The 16,384-nt window shown below is 44.6% G+C and overlaps 1 protein-coding gene across 2 annotated transcripts; it reads right to left on the bottom strand.

The window, feature by feature from the left end:
- Positions 1-9,995: 9,995 nt before the first annotated feature.
- LOC119329329 (putative cysteine-rich receptor-like protein kinase 23) lies at positions 9,996-15,436 on the bottom strand. 2 transcript variants are annotated; one of them, XM_037602345.1, is made up of 8 exons: positions 14,888-15,436; positions 14,548-14,600; positions 13,891-13,976; positions 13,013-13,194; positions 11,273-11,465; positions 10,808-11,045; positions 10,584-10,737; positions 9,996-10,459 (listed from the first exon to the last, which is right to left on the bottom strand). In XM_037602345.1, exons 1-8 carry the CDS (start codon positions 15,332-15,334, stop codon positions 10,112-10,114), a joined length of 1,701 nt encoding a protein of 566 aa, XP_037458242.1. In that variant the 5' UTR covers positions 15,335-15,436; the 3' UTR covers positions 9,996-10,111. The 2 variants fall into 2 exon arrangements, with proteins under 2 accessions (XP_037458242.1, XP_037458241.1); XM_037602344.1 differs by having other exon boundaries at positions 14,548-14,603.
- Positions 15,437-16,384: the final 948 nt, after the last annotated feature.

The raw sequence follows: 16,384 nt of genomic DNA on the forward strand, positions 1-16,384 counted from the left end.
TCGTAGTACATCCACCAAACCAGGACTAGGGTTTTACGCATCCTTGCGGCCCGAACCTGGATAACTGAATCGCGTGCTCTCTGCTAGACCCGCTCTTCTCTCAACCCCGCGCCCCGCAACCGCAGTAGGGATTCTTGTGATCCCATAGGTGTCGTTTCCCACCGAAAAATTCATTGAACGCTGCACCCCTCGAGGGCATTGAAAACATTCTTGTCATTCGCAAATTCCAAGGCGTCTTTCTCGAAGAACTTCCAGGGATTCCCCGTGCTAGAGCTGTCGAATTCATCATCGACTTGAAACCAGGCACCACTCCTATAGCCAAACGACCCTACAAGATGCCGCCGCAAGAACTCATTGAGCTTAAGGAGGAAATCGACAAATCTCTTCGCAGTGGTTTCATTCGCCCAAGTTGCTCTCCTTCGGGAGCACCTTCTCTCTTTGTCAAGAAGAAGGATGGGACAAACCGATTGGTCCAAGATTACCGTCCTATTAACCAAGCTACCATTCAGAACAAATATCCTCTTCCTCGGATCAATGATCTGTATGATCAACTGGCTGGTTCATCAGTGTTCTCTAAACTTGACTTGAGGTTGGGTTACCACCAGATCCGTGTTCGTGAAGAGGATATCCCAAAGACCGCCTTCGTGACTCAATATGGATCATACGAGTACACTGTCATGTCATTTGGCTTAACCAATGCTCCAGCCACCTTCTCTCGTCTGATGAACTATATATTCATGGATTATCTCGACAAGTTCGTCGTGGTTTATCTGGATGATATCCTGGTATTTTCCAAGAATGAAGAAGAAGATGTTGAACATCTTCGTCTTGTGCTGGAAAAGCTACAAGAGCATCAACTATATGCCAAGTTCTCTAAATGTGAATTCTGGCTACCCGAAGTAACCTATCTTGGGCATGTCATCTCTAAGGATGGTATTGCCGTCAACCCTGAACGAGTCTAGGCTATTCTTGATTGGACTCCTATGAAGAATGTTAAGCAAGTCAGAAGTTTTCTCGGTCTCACCAGCTATTGCCGTCGATTCGTCGAGAACTTCTCCAAGATCGCCAGGCCTCTGACTAACCTGTTGCATAAGGGTGTCAAGTTCCAATGGACAGACAAATGTCAGGAAAGTTTCCAGGCACTCAAAGACAAGTTGACTTCTGCTCCAGTGCTTGATCCACCTGATACTAAGAAGGACTTCGTCATTTACTGCGACGCTTCCCGTCAAGGATTAGGCTGTGTCCTAGTGCAAGAGCGCAAAGTGATTATATGCCTCTCGTCAATTACGCCCTCACAAAGAGAACTACCCAGTTCACGACCTCAAGCTTGCTACTATCATTCATGCACTAAAGCAGTGGCGACATTACCTTCTCGGTAATCGTTGCGAGATTTTCACTGACCACCAAAGTCTGAAATATATCTTTACTCAGCCAGACCTAAACCTTCGTCAACAGAGATGGATGGAGATTGTTGCAGACTTTGACTTGGGTATTTCCTATACACCAGGCAAGGCTAATGTAATGGCTGATGCCTTGAGCCGCAAGTCTTACTGCAACCACCTCCAGGTTCACAAAGTTCAGCCCTCGCTTGTTGAAGAATTTAGAAAGCTGAACCTCCATATTGTTCCTCCTGGTGCACTCGCTCCCCCCCTAAGGATTTTCGCAAGATGAACCTCCGTGTTGTTACCCAGGGTTCCCTCAATACCCTGGCTGTCAAACCAGATCTCTTGGACTCCATCAAGAGAATTCAGAAGTATGACTCTCAAGTTGAGAAGATTAAACGCTACCTCGCAGAAGGAAAGCCTCATTCTTCACTGTTGCTGATGATGGCACTTTGTACTTCAAAGGCCGCCTAGTGGTGCCATGTTCAGAGAAAAACCTGGATATGACACAGGAGGTTATGAAAGAAGCTCATGATACGCCTTTGTCTATTCATCTCGGTAGTACAAAGATGTACCAAGACATTCGTCAGAGATTCTAGTGGTCTAATATGAAGCAAGACATTGCTCGTTATGTTGCCGAGTGTGATGTTTGCCATCGTATCAAAGCAGAACATCAAAGGCCAGCTAGAACTCTGCAACCTATCTCTATTCCTGAATGGAAATGGGACCATGTCGAGATGGACTTCGTCACTGGATTTCCCAAATCGCGGAAAGGTAATGATGCAATTCTTGTCGTCATTGACCGGCTTTCTAAGGTTGCACATTTTCTGGCAGTCAAAGAAACGATCACTGCTAGTCAGCTGGCAACGCTCTATATGTCCAGGATTGTTTCACTCCACGGTATTCCATTGGTTATCAGCTCAGACCGTGGCAGCCTATTCACTTCAAGATTCTGGGCAAGTCTCCAAGAAGCTATGGGGACTCACTTATCTTTCAGTACTGCATTTCATCCTCAGTCGCAAGGGCAAGTTGAACATGTCAACCAAGTTCTCGAAGGCATGCTTCGAGCTTGTGTTATTTCCTTCGGCAAGAAATGGGAGGAATCTCTCCCGTATGCTGAGTTCTCTTATAATAATAGCTATCAAGCTAGTCTGAAGATGGCCCCCTTCGAAGTGTTATATGGACGAAAGTGCCGAACCCCTCTGAACTAGTCAGAAACTGGGGAACGTCCACTCTTTGGTCCGGATATTATCCAACATGCAGAAGAATAAGTCTGCATTATTCGTGAGAATCTCAAGACTGCTCAGTTACGTCAGAAGAGTCAGTATGACCGTAAACATAAAGACATGGTCTATCAACCTGGCGAAAAGGCCTATCTTCAAGTTACACCAATGAAGGGTGCTCACCGCTTTGGGATCAAGGGCGAGCTAGCTCCTCGCTATATTGGCCCATTCACTATTCTGGAAAGGCGTGGAAAAGTGGCATATCAATTGGAGCTTCCGTCGAACCTTTCTCAGGTTCACGATGTGTTCCACGTGTCACAGCTCCGCCGCTGCTTCAAGGACCCAATCCGAGCAGTGGATCATGAAGTGCTCGATTACAACAGGACCTCTCCTATAAAGAGCATCCAGTCCGCATTCTCGACCAAGCTGAACGCCGCACACGTCAGAAGGCAATCAAGTTCCTCAAGGTCCAGTGGTCGCACCATTCTGAAGATGAGGCCACTTGGGAACGCGAGGATCGCCTACGTGATGAATACCCCGCACTGTTTCCTTCTACCTCCTAAATCCCTGGACGATATTTCTTGTAGCGGGGGAGATTTGTAACGCCCGGATAATTAAGCGATAGTAAAACTCTGCTAATGATGCCACGTCACCTCCATTACTGTTGCTAATCTTTCGTTAGTTCAAAACCGATTCAAAAATCAATTCAAAATATGGCAAACTACAAAAGTTTTCAAACCTTGAAACAAAAATGTTCGGTGGGTGCCAAATATTGCACTAGTAATTATTGTGGAGAAAACAATTTTTTAGAAAGTACCTAAATATTTTAAAATGAAATAAAACAGAAAATAAAATAAATAAAAAGAAAAGGTGAAAATAAAACAAAAGGAAAAGAAAACCCCCCCACTGGACCAGGCGGCCCAGCTCACAGGCCCACCTGGCCCAGCTAGCCAACAGCCGACCCGGCCCCCTGCCTCGTCTCCCTTCCCTGTTCCCCCGACCGGGGTCGGAACAGGGGTGCGTCCCCTCCTGACCGCCTCGCCGGCACCGACGCCGGGAGGGGATAAGGCCGCCACGCCCTCGTCTCCTCGATCCCGCCTCCCACTCACCCCCGCTCTCCCTCTCGGTCCCTGCGCCTCCCCTTCCCTCAGATCCACCTCGCTGCTTCCCCTTCCCCACCGCGTCCGAACACCGTCACGGACCCGCCGCCGTGAAACGCGCAGCTACAGCCATCGCCTCGCCTCGCCAGCATGTCCTCGTCTCCGCCATCGTCTTCCTCATCAACCGGTGGCCGCAACTGGAGCTCGGAAGCGCTGCTGCAATGGTCCCCTTCTTCCACATCTCCGGTCACCGCCGTTCTTCACCAACTACGGTGATGCCCCTTGCTGCTACTAAACCACCAAGGGCCATCTTGCGTGCCGCATGGTGAGCTCCTCCGCCTCCTGCTCCTCCTTGATAAGCCCCTCGCGCACCGTAGCTACCTCGTCGCCGTTGCCGTGAGCCCGTCGCCGCGGATCGCCTCGCCGCCGTGGCCATGCTCTCCGTCGTGCTCGCCTGAGCACGGCATCGTGTTCCTGGTGCTTCCTGGAACCCAACGCACCCACGCATGCGCTTCCCCATGGCCCCTAGCCCCTATCTCGTTGAGCGCCCGAACGCGTCGCCGCACGCGCTCATCGCTGGCAACCGTCCGGTGACCTTTTGGTCCCGGGCTCGTGCCCGTTGTGCTCGTACGCACACGTAGAGGCCTCCTGGCCTTGTAGAGAGCTTGCTGCCGCGCCGCATCGCCGTTCCCTCGGGCTGCCGAACTACGGCGTCCGCCTCTCTGCTCGCTGACGCCGCTCCGGTGCGTCTCCGGCGTCGCCACCACCACCACGTGATGCGACCCAGTTCCAGCTTTCGAACGCGACCAAAAACACGGCGAACAGACCACCACCGTGGATTTCCGGCCACCTCCCGAGCTGCCGCCGCGTTTTGCCTCGCCGGGGCGACTCCGGCGCCATCGCTGACCTGGCCTGGGAGGGGCCCACCCCTGGGTCACTGCCTGTGGGCCTAGGGGCCCCAACTGGCCACGCTGACCAAAGTCAACAGCGCTGACGTGGCTCCCCTGTGTCTATGACATGCAGGCCCCACGCCACAAACGAATAAAAATAAATAGATAAATTGCTAATTAATTAAATTAGTTAATTAAAAACTTAATCTCTCACTGACTACTGGGCCCTGCCCACTAATTAACCCATTTAGTTAGTTTAAACCCCTTGTTAGTGCCCCTGCCAATGACATGTGGGTCCCACAGGACCCACCCGTCTGGTTTGACTGGTCAACCGACCATTTGACTTGCTGACATCACTCTGATGTCATGCTTGCGTCACCGTTCATTGTTCTGGATAATGTTGGATTTAAATATATAATTAAAATCAGAAAATGATTAAAACTTTAGAAAATCATATAAAATAATCCGTAACTCGGATGAAAATACTTTCTACATGGAAGTTGCTCAAAACGACGAGACGAATCCGGATACGCAGCCCGTTCGTCCGCCACACATCCCTAGCATAGCGAACACGCAACTTTCCCCTCCGGTTCATTTGTCTGAAAACGCGAAACATCGGGAATACTTTCCCGGATGTTTTCCCCCTTCGCCGGTATCACCTACTACCGTGATTGGGCACCCCTAGCAATGCTCATTGTCATGTCATGCATCGTCATGCATATGTTTGCATTAGATTTATTGTTTCTTCCCCCTCTTCTCTCGCTAGACTCTGAGACCGACGCCGCTGCTACCCAGTACGACTACGGTGTTGACGACCCCTCCTTCTTGCTAGAGCAACCAGGCAAGCCCCCCCCCTGATCACCAGATATCGCATATTCTTATCTCTACTGCTTGCATTAGAGTAGTGTAGCATGTTACTGCTTTCCGTTTATCCTATCCTGATGCATAGCCTGCCCTTGCTACTACTGTTGTTACCTTTACCTGCAATCCTACATGCCTAGTATAGGATGCTAGTATTCCATCTGTGGCCCTACATTCTTGTCCGTCTGCCATGCTATACTATCGGGCCGTGATCACTCGGGAGGTGATCACGGGTATATACTTATATACATAGTATATGATACCTGTGGTGACTAAAGTCGGGTTGGCTCATAGAGTACCCACGAGTGGATCTTTGTGGCGGAGCGACAGGGCGGGTTGAGACCACCTAGGCAAGAGGTGGGCCTGGCCCTGGTCGGCTTTCGCGGTTACTTCATAATAACACGCTTAACGAGATCTTGGTATTTGATCTGAGTCTGGCCACTGGCCTATACGCACTAACCAACTACGCGGGAACAGTTATGGGCACTCAACGTCGTGGTATCAGCCGAAGCCTTCTTGACGTCAGCGACTGAGCGGCGCGCGCTGGATTGGACTGGAATGCCTGCTCTTGTATTAGGGAGGCTAGGTCTGCTTCCGGCCGCCCTCGCAACATGCAATTGTGCAATGGGCAATGGGCCCAGACCCTTGCGCCATAGGATTTAGACCGGCGTGCTGACCTCTCTGTTGTGCCTTGGTAGGGCTGCGACGTGTTGATCTTCCGAGGCCAGGCATGACCCCGGAAAGTGTGTCCAGCCAAATGGGATCGAGCGTGTTGGGTAATGTGGTGCACCCCTGCAGGGAAGTTTATCTATTCGAATAGCCGTGTCCCTCGGTAAAAGGACGACCCGGAGTTGTACCTTGACCTTATGACAACTAGAACCAGATACTTAATAAAACACACTCTTCCAAGTGCCAGATACAACCCGGTGATCGCTCTCTAACAGGGCGACAAGGAGAGGATCGCCGGGTAGGATTATGCTATACGATGCTACTTGGTGAACTTACCATCTACTCTCTTCTACATGCTACAAGATGGAGGCTGCCAGAAGCGTAGTCTTCGATAGGATTAGCTATCCCCCTCTTATTCTGGCATTCTGCAGTTCAGTCCACCGATATGGCCCCTTTACACATATACCCATGCATATGTAGTGTAGACCCTTGCTTGCGAGTACTTTGGATGAGTACTCACAATTGCTTTGCTCCCTCTTTCCCCCCTTTTCCTTTCTTCCTGGTTGTTGCAACCAGATGCTGGAGCCCAGGAGCCAGACGCCATCATCGATGATGACTCCTACTACACCGAAGGTGCCTACTACTACGTACAGGCCGCTGACGACGACCAGCACGCCTATTTCGATCTGTATCCCAGTTTGTGCTAGCCTTCTTAAGGCAAACTTGTTTACTTATGTCTGTACTCAGATATTGTTGCTTCCACTGACTCGTCTATGATCGAGCACTTGTATTCGAGTCCTCGAGGCCCCTGGCTTGTATTATGATGCTTGTATGACTTATTTTATTTTTAGAGTTGTGTTGTGATATCTTCCCGTGAGTCTCTGATCTTGATCGTACACGTTTGCGTGTATGATTAGTGTACGATTGAATCGGGGGCATTACATCTTTGCACCCAACAAATATCGCTGGTGCATCCAGAAGCATACACCCGTAGGCACGGAAAATATTGGTGCACCAGGGCATTTGATGATATCGGTGCATCGATTGAGATTACTCATTCTAAGAATATTGAAAAAAATCTGAAAATAAATTATGTTGTAGTGGCAACAAAACCCTTCATACTATAAGATTTCATATCCAAATTTGAAATCATGGTATGAGAATAAAAAAATGACAAAATTCATTGATGATAAAGAAATGGGCTGAATTCAAGGCCTTGTTTACATTAGTTACTATTCACATTGTGATTGTCATTTTTGTTTTTCTATATGCACTTTTTATTTGGATCTGGAATTTTATACCATAATATATATGTACCATACTTTCATCCTCACAAAATTTCATGATTTTTCAGCGCTTAAAATGTAATTATGGTGACTGGGTTCACCGGTAGCACCAAATGTCCCAGTGCACCAGATATGTCGTCGTAGGCATGCCTCGCATGTAGATATTTAAGACCCAAGGAGGACAACAGTGCCCACCAACATATATAAATAACCCATAAAAACAAATATGTTCTTGTTATTGTCGGCATGCTTGTTACATTTACTATGCCTATTGTTAGGAAAACATAACCATCAACAATACTCCCTCTGTTTCTAAATATGTCTTTTTAGAGATTTTAATATGAACTACATACGGATGTATACATACATATATTAGGGTGTAGATTCATTCATTTTGCTCCCTATGTAGTTCATATTGAAATCTCCAAAAAGACTTATATTTAGGAATGGAGGGAGTACATGTCCTAGTCCTTGACTAGGGATCAGTTGGTGTTTATATTTCTAGAAATATTATTAGTTTTTCCTTTGAGTCTCACATTCAAGAACAAATGCAATTATATCATACAAGTACATAATTTAATTATGAACATGAAAAATAGAATAATGACAACGTTATTATGTCATCTAGGTCATATTTCCAACACCCGTGTGCAGGAAATCACCTAGTAAAGGCTGACATCAGGGCCCATCGGACAAGCCCATTGGTAACCATAGCTGAGGCCTGGCGGGCTTCACCAAGGCTTCAAAGACCACCATGTCCACTCCAGGCTCAGGAACTGACCCACCAACAGGGGGCGAGCACATGGGGCGTAGGGGAGAATATCTGACGCACACATCCATAACATACTTATATCATGTCACAAAAAATCATATTTAAATTAGATCTACAACTCTAAAAATGAAAATGTCAAATCTTGTTATGATAGCGTTCTTTTTATATTGGGTCATAAATTTGGCCCATTAACACAACCAATGCTAAATTAGCCTAAACCACATGTGGGCTGGGTGGCATTATGAGTTTATGGGTCATGTGGGTTGGGTTGGCAGGTTCGGGCATGATTTGGAGAGACTTGGAGGGACCAGTCATCTTTCGAAATCACTAATTGAGGAGTACTCGTTGCAAAGATCATTCCAATTCCCCTGGTTGCGACAAGTGGCGCACATGCAGCGCGCCACTTGTCGCAGCCTGAGAGTTTTCCCTTTTTTCGTAGATCCGTTTATTCAAAAAGTCTTATCTCTCAAACCTTATGTCCAAATCTCGAACCACTTTCACCGTTGGATTTCTCGCGTCGATATCTTCAAAACTAGATCCCATGTTGATAGGTTTTGACGAACTTTTTTTCACGAAAAAACCGGACGAAAAAACCGAACTGGGAGCACGAGTTTTCTCCCTTTCCGAAAGAGGCACGCCCGTTCCTCTCACGAAATCACAACCGTGCCTCTCACGGAAGCAAAACCGTGACTCTCGCGGAAGGAAAAAAAAGAGAAAACGTGTTTTTTTTCGTTTTCGAGGAGGCACGGCGGTGACTCTCGCGAAAACACAACCGTACCTCTTGTGGAAGCAAAACCGCGACTCTCTTGAAAGGAAAAAAACAGTAAACGCGTTCTTTTCCCTTTCTGAGAGGCACAGCCGTGACTCTCACGAAAGCACAACCGTGCCTCTCGCGGAAGCAAAACCATGACTCTCGGAAAAAAAATAGAAAACGTGTTTATTTTTTCCCCTTTTCGAGAGGCACGGCCGTGACTCTCGCGAAAGCACACCCGTGCCTCTCGCGGAAGCAAAACCATGACTCTCGCGAAAGAAAAAAAACAGAAAACGCGTTTATTTTTTCCCTTTCCGAGAGGCATGGCCGTGACTCTCGCGAAAGCAAAATCGTGCCTCTCGCGGAAGCAAACCGTGACTCCCGCGAAAGAAAAAAAAATGAGTTTTTTGGCGCAAAAAAAAATATTTTTCAATAAATTATTTTTTATTGAAAAGCTAAGGAAGACCGGTGAAAAACCAAAACGTCGAAAAAACCCAAAAAAACCATTTAAAAAGTCAAAAATGCGTGCGGAAAAATTAAAAAACAAAATCCGGAGGAAGCGCCCAAAGCGCGACACGTGACAAATGGCTGAGAGCGCGCCAAGTGACGCTGATCGTTACGAGGCTCCCGAAGGAGCGCTTGTTAACTAGTTGCTCTCGTCATCTTCTCTGCATATCATTATCTTTTTCATTGCAAAGATGCCTTTGAATCTGCAGAGCAGTGTTGTTTTGCAAGGACTGTCATCGTTGGATCGATACAATATGGACACCTTGTGATGGAAATCAAGAAGCTTCCGGGAGCAAGTGGGTTTATTCCGCAGAAAATTGAGTGTCACCAAAAATAGAGTTGCTTATAGCCCAACTAATATTGATGTACTGGAGGTAGCACTGCTTGTTGGTTGCGCCATGTTCCAGACAGTGTCCCTAACTTTGTATTAGCATACTGTAACACTATTACCGAGGAATAAAACCCACTATTTCCCTGGAAAAAATCAGGCCTTGTTTTTTTTATCTTGATATTTTCACAAAAATGGCTTGACCAAAGAAAAAACAAGTTGCCCCTTCACAGTAATATCTGGAATTGGTCCACTATCCTGGACGACGAATGCCCATGGCCCTTATTCACATTTCAACTATATATGGATACATGATGTCACCATTGAATTATTTTCTTCATATCAAACCTCCGGGTTCAGAACGATTCGAACTCTAGTCGACATGGGAGCTGAGCTCGTGATGGTTATGTCTATTGTCCTGCTTGATTGGCCCATGTATGTAGATGCCGTGCTTTCACCATCACTTACTTTACTCAGCACTGTAGGCTGCTTAGGCTCCATTGATAAGCTCATGCTTTCAAAGTTCAGCATGGTGGCAACATCTGTCATGGTGAGCCGATCTGCTGGATCTTCCTGGGCACAAAGGAGTGCCATCTGAGCACAACGTGTTATCTCGGCGATTTCATATCCGTTCCCTAGAGACGGATCAACAAGCTCATGCAATCTTTGGTCCTTCCACATATGCCAGGCCTGAAACAGTTTTCCAATAAACTTGGCATGAGAGAACAGCAGTAATTTATAAAAAAAAGGTATGGTTGAGAGATAACATTCAATGTATAACTATGATAAGTCTATATTTGTTCAGTTCACTCACGTAGCGTACAAGGTCACCAACAGTATCCCCTTGTTTCTCGAGTATGGTATTCTTCCGTCCGCTTATGATTGCCAGAACCAAGACGCCAAAGCTGAACACATCCGTCTTCACTGAGTAAACTCCTCGAGATGCATACTCCGGAGCTTTGTAACCACTGAAAAGTGCAAACAAAAGAGATCAAAACTGCAATGGTGGAATCTGTAACGAATTGTTTGAGCTCATACCAAGTGCCCACAACCATGTTTGTATGTTCTTCTGCTACATCTGAACTCAGTGCTCTAGCTGATCCAAAATCAGCAATCCTTGGGTTCATCTTATAATCCAAGAGGATATTATTTGGTTTCAAGTCCCTATTGACAATCCATAACATGGAGCCTTTGTGCATGTAAACAAGCCCCTCTATTAACCCTTTGATTATCTTGAGTCGCTTAGACCAGTCTAGCAATGGCCCTTTTGTTCTGTCTGCAAAATGTTGAAATGAAGATTATCTTTTAGACAAAACTAATTGCAATTTATATTCGTATGTAAACCAAACTAGAATAGTTATAAGTTGATTATGATGCTGAATGAGAGCTATCGTAGCATTGCATGTAACTGTGAATGTTTTGAATCTACCCACATATACTTAAAATAAAATGAAGCGTGCTTGAAAAAAATAACTGTGATGTCTGATCATAATGAAAACATACCGTATATGTGACGGTCCAAGGAACCATTGTGCATGAACTCATAGACTAGAATCCTTTCTTTCTCATGAATGCACCACCCAAGTAACCTAATCAGATTGGTATGTTGAAGCTTTGCAAGCTGCAATTCACTGCCGAGTGTTGCGTACTCATGAGCTCTCTTGATGGCAACCGTAACTCCATCGGACAACTCACACTGCAACGGTTCCTGACGGAGTTTAGATAGCATTCTCCCAAAAGAAATCAGTGCTTTATTGGGGAGAAAAGAAGACGGAAATCCTGATTTTCTAATGGAGCTTCCATGTGGCCGAGTGGAATCTGGCCTCCATTAGCACATCAGGATCCATGCCTACTTTTGCCCGTATAACTCATTAACCCACACAACTCTTCAATACTTGCAGACGGAAGTATAGAAATACTAAGTGAGCTTTTGTCGGCCTGTGTTCGTCGAAGTGAGAGAGTGCAGAGAGAAGGACAATTGCACGCCTCCATATTCTCTCTCCCCATACAAAAGGCATGCATTTTATTTCATTGTGATTTTTTTGGATGATTGGTATCTCCCTAACCAAAAGTCAATCGGATTTCACATATTTTTTTATATTTGAATTCCTAGCGACAAAACCTTAAAAAATATCAATCTTGGATACAATTTGACTAGTTTAGATTTCAATTTTTAACCATATTTCAAGTTCAGTTATTCCGGTTGTTTAATTTCACTTATTTCATACTAATTTCACACACGTCACTTATTTCAATCCGAGTAATCTCAGTTACAACATTTATTTTACTAACTTCATCATGTATTTCAGTTCTATTGTTTCATATATTTCATTTATACTAATGATATATGGTCAAAATTAGTTTTGTAACAATTTCAAATTTAGACTTAATCCAGTTGTGCAATTTCTAGTTTCTATTTCATACATGTTTCGGTTTTGTCACTAAATTTTAAATCTATTTGAAACATCTCAAATAGATTTCAATTATTTTAGCAAAATTAATAAGCCTGAAAATGAGTGAAATAACTTCAAAATCATAAATAAGCACTGACATTTTAGTGAAATAACTGAAATTTAGGTGAAGTGTTTCTGAATTTGATTTGAAATTTGATCAAAATATTTTGTCAACTTTCATTTGTTTCAGCTTTCAAATTTAATAGTTGAAATATGAAATATGATTGGCATAATTTAAATTGATTTGAAATATGATTGAAATAATTTGTCAGCATTCAAATGATAAATGATCACACGAATTTGAATTATTACCTATTTTTGAATCAACATCAGAAAAGATTTAACACATATTTTAGTTGATTGAATCGATCAAATTTAAATTTGTTTAAAATGTATCCAAGATTAGTCTTGTTCTACAGGTCTTGTCACCGGGATTCAGATATAAAAAAATCAAAAACGGAAAGTTAAAAGATATCAATCATCTAAATTAAAAGGAAATAAAATGCATGGATTTTGTTTGGGGAGAGAGGCGAGAGAATCGGATAGGTATGCATGCAAATGTCCTTCCCTCTGAGCATGATCCAACACTAATACCGGTACATAGAAAACAATCAGACCAAGGAATCTAATACCAAAGTATACAGGTTGCTATTCAACGATGCATGTTGTGCTGGAAAAAAACCGGACTAGTCAATCCCACTCCGCGACATAGCAGAGCCGTTAGGAATGCTTTTCGGAGGAAGACACACATTCACTTTCTTAGTTTATTTCTACGTTCGCATATATTTACCTTGTAAACCGTGGCAAATCCACCCCGTCCAATTATTGCCTTTTCTGAGAAATTTCCTGTACCATCCATGATCTGAAAGAAGTTGAACTTTGAGAATCCCATGCAAGTCGCTTCTATATGGGCACAAAGCTCCATAAGTTCTTCAACGTTGGAGATTTTCTGCTCTTGCAGGTCCACTTTGCCTGACTCGTGGATAAGCTATCCTTGTCAGTTGTCACCAAATGGGATCGCAAAGAAACATGGACATGGCCAAGAGAATGCAAAATGTAAAGAGCACACTCCAATTTGTCTATAGCATAGATCATCAACTCATCCTAAGTAGGGACTTCCATCTTACAAAAAAAAATGGAGATTGTAATGCAAGTCATGCAATATGCCGATCAAGTTTCTGCCACTCACATCACATTTTTCATGTGGTAACTACTTGAGTGAACATGTGCTAAAACCGATTTTTTTAGACAATGAATTCCTCAACTATAGAATTGTATGTTCAGTAGCTTGAAGTTCGAAGTTCATAGTCTATCCGAAGCATATGTTGCTTCCACTAACTAGTTCTTTTCCATGAGATGTGTTTATTAACTAAAGTTTGGCCACGGTAGATTCTATGCAGTGACACAATGTCTGCTCATGATAAAGTATGCACATATGACAAAAAATAATATCAAAATCATCCATATGGACATTTTAATTCTCTCTGTTGTAATATGCCCAAGAGCATGAGCAGCAGGGTATAACAACTGTCAACCGCACACAGACGTAATAAAGCTATTCTGAAATACTTGAAGAAAATAAGGCTGTCATGAAACTTCAGTCTATTACTTCCCATATCCGAGTCCATGATTAACCGCATTAGGAAATTCATAGAAGTAACTACTTACCTACAAATGGCTGTTCTTGAACATTGCGAAGTTCTGTAGCTCCTTGAACGCGTATTTTGGTGAACTCCAAATCTCTTGCTGGAAATCTAAACGTAGGTAAATCTCATCACTACTATATCTATATACCACCCACCAATGGCTTCACCACAGTCCTAAAAAGTGGCAAAATTCATACATTTGAGGCTATAACTGACAAACTTATGACATGGTTACATAATTTGAGCTTCATGCCCATTAAATTTAAAAAGAAAAAAATACGCTTATTGACAAAGATAATAGAAATTTGTCAAGACACTGTATATTTTAAGACAAGCAAATTAACTCATCGACTAATGCACATCTTACATTACAGACATAAATCTACAGATATGTTGCAAGTATGTAACATGTACTGTAACTCCCAAATATAACTGCTTCTATGATCTAAAGCAAGCGGTAGCCACTAGTCAACCAAATATAATCAACAATCATCTGGTTGTCCCTTGTCACTTTTTCAGCATACCAAGTGGTTAACCTTCTTTTTTTGGCCGGGGAAGTGATTAACCTTCCATGTTGTTACTTGGTCAAAAGACACCACAAGACTTCAGATTAAACATCAATACATGATGAATAAATTCTCAGAGTAATAATAAACTACATAATGAAAAATTATCTGACCTGATGTGATGATTTGAACTATCTGTGACTACACTGAGCACCCCCTCCTCGACCTGCTAGACAAGGATAGCAAAGTGACAAATATTATTTATGTTCAATTGACCAGCATAGGCTGTATAATTCAGGTTAGGCATAGCCTTATTAAAGAGCAGAAACACCTTGTCAAATCAGAAATTGCTAAACTGAAATCGAATTGTTGAACTGATACTGCCAATTTGCAATCGGAGTCAGACGCAGTCATGCAAAGGATCACTTGAACAGATATGCTCAATCGAATTATAAACAAACTGCCCGAAAATCAGTGTTTTTCCTCAAATCACCAAATTTCAATACTACTAACCATGGCACGGCGAGTATTTGTCGAATTGTCGACGAGGGCGATGAGCGGGATGAGGCGGATGAACATGTCGATCTCGTGCTGCGCGGCGCAGAGCTCGTCGGCCATCCGTCCGCCCAGGAGCAGACGGCGGAGGTAGCCGCAGTCCTGGCACGCCGTAGCGAGCGCATAGCACCGCCGCAACGCGGCTCCGAGCTGCTCCAGCGGCCGCCTGGTGGCCTCCCGCCGCATCAGCTCGTCGAGCTCCAGCTCCCCGAGCAGGCCCCCGACGAGCTCGACGTGCTGTGTGAGCCGCACGCAGGCGTCCCGGTGGCGCCGCGCCGCCAGGGCGGCCTGCACCACCATGGAGACCAGCCCGAGCGCGTCCACGCCGACCAGCTGTGCCACGCTGGAGGCCTGCCCCAGGGCGCCCCACAGGCGGCTCGAGGAGCTGTCCCACGGCGTCGCCATGCTCGCTGCCTCCCGTTTCTGCGCGCTGCGGCCTCTCCTGCCCCAGGCGACCGGGCTTTGTTGTTGCCGCCATTGACGGGCAAGGGCTCGCAGGTGTGTGTTGGTGAGCTTGTGTTTGACGGAGACTTTGACTAAGCGTGGACGCGTGATAGTAATATTATGCGAGTGGCCTCTTTGATTCAAATTCAAAGCATTTTAATACTCGTAGAATTCTTACTAAGAGCGTCTTCAAGGACAAAGTGTCTTCTCCATATAGTATTCCGCAAGGCGTTTTGGAGCTCGGCATCTATGGAGGCTGAAATTTTCGAGAAAAAAAAATCAATATTCAAACTTCTTAGCTTTTCAAGGACAAGTATACAGGGATGTGATGTATAAGTGTGTAAATTTTCAGGATGAAATATCTTGAAATGTGAGTTGTGCAAAAAAAGTCATGGATTTTGAGGATGAACAGTGCATGTACATAACCGTTGTTATCATCATCATTGCAGCAATCCCTCTCCAAGTTACTTAAACTTGTAGTCAGTGTATCGCATCCGGCACTATTGTAGGACATATTATCAATCAGTCGATTATCTTTATATTGTCTTCAATGAATTTGTCTTTGCTATCCGATCGCTATGTGTGAGTAGTTCAGTAAGACAATGGGTTGAGGCAATGCCTTGCAACCCATGTATTCGTGCAAAGGATCATTGGAATGACTTTATATGTTTGATGTTATTTGCGTGTCCGATTGCAATGTAGTTTCCTCTTGTCTTATTTTCGATCTAAGACCCCACAGGTACCTAGGATCCCCTAGATCAATCCAGGAGGAGGTAAGGAGCGAGGAGGATGCGGAACGCTAACCCGAACATCAGTGAGAGAAGGGGCTAGTACCGTAGCAAGAAACTATTCTTTGTGGACGAATGAGGTGTAGTTATTAAACCGCCAATGCTTTTGTCTGGATGTTTATTCTTAGTAACCGAGGTAACCCCGCGAGACGGTATGGGGCCACAGTTAGACAACTGACTCTTGATGCAGGTCGCGCATCGATCAAGACGTGCTTCGTACACC

This window comes from Triticum dicoccoides, chromosome 7A, assembly GCF_002162155.2.
Source record: "Triticum dicoccoides isolate Atlit2015 ecotype Zavitan chromosome 7A, WEW_v2.0, whole genome shotgun sequence".
In the NCBI taxonomy this organism is placed as follows: domain Eukaryota; kingdom Viridiplantae; phylum Streptophyta; class Magnoliopsida; order Poales; family Poaceae; genus Triticum; species Triticum dicoccoides.

Excerpts from the sequence above, each read along its gene's own strand:
- LOC119329329 (XM_037602344.1), bottom strand. The coding sequence starts at position 15,334 with ATGGCGACGCCGTGGGACAGCTCCTCGAGCCGCCTGTGGGGCGCCCTG. Across the intron at positions 13,977-14,547 it reads AGTTCAAATCATCACATCAG|ATTTCCAGCAAGAGATTTGG; the intron begins GTCAGATAATTT and ends ACCTACGTTTAG. Across the intron at positions 10,738-10,807 it reads AACATGGTTGTGGGCACTTG|TGGTTACAAAGCTCCGGAGT; the intron begins GTATGAGCTCAA and ends TGCACTTTTCAG.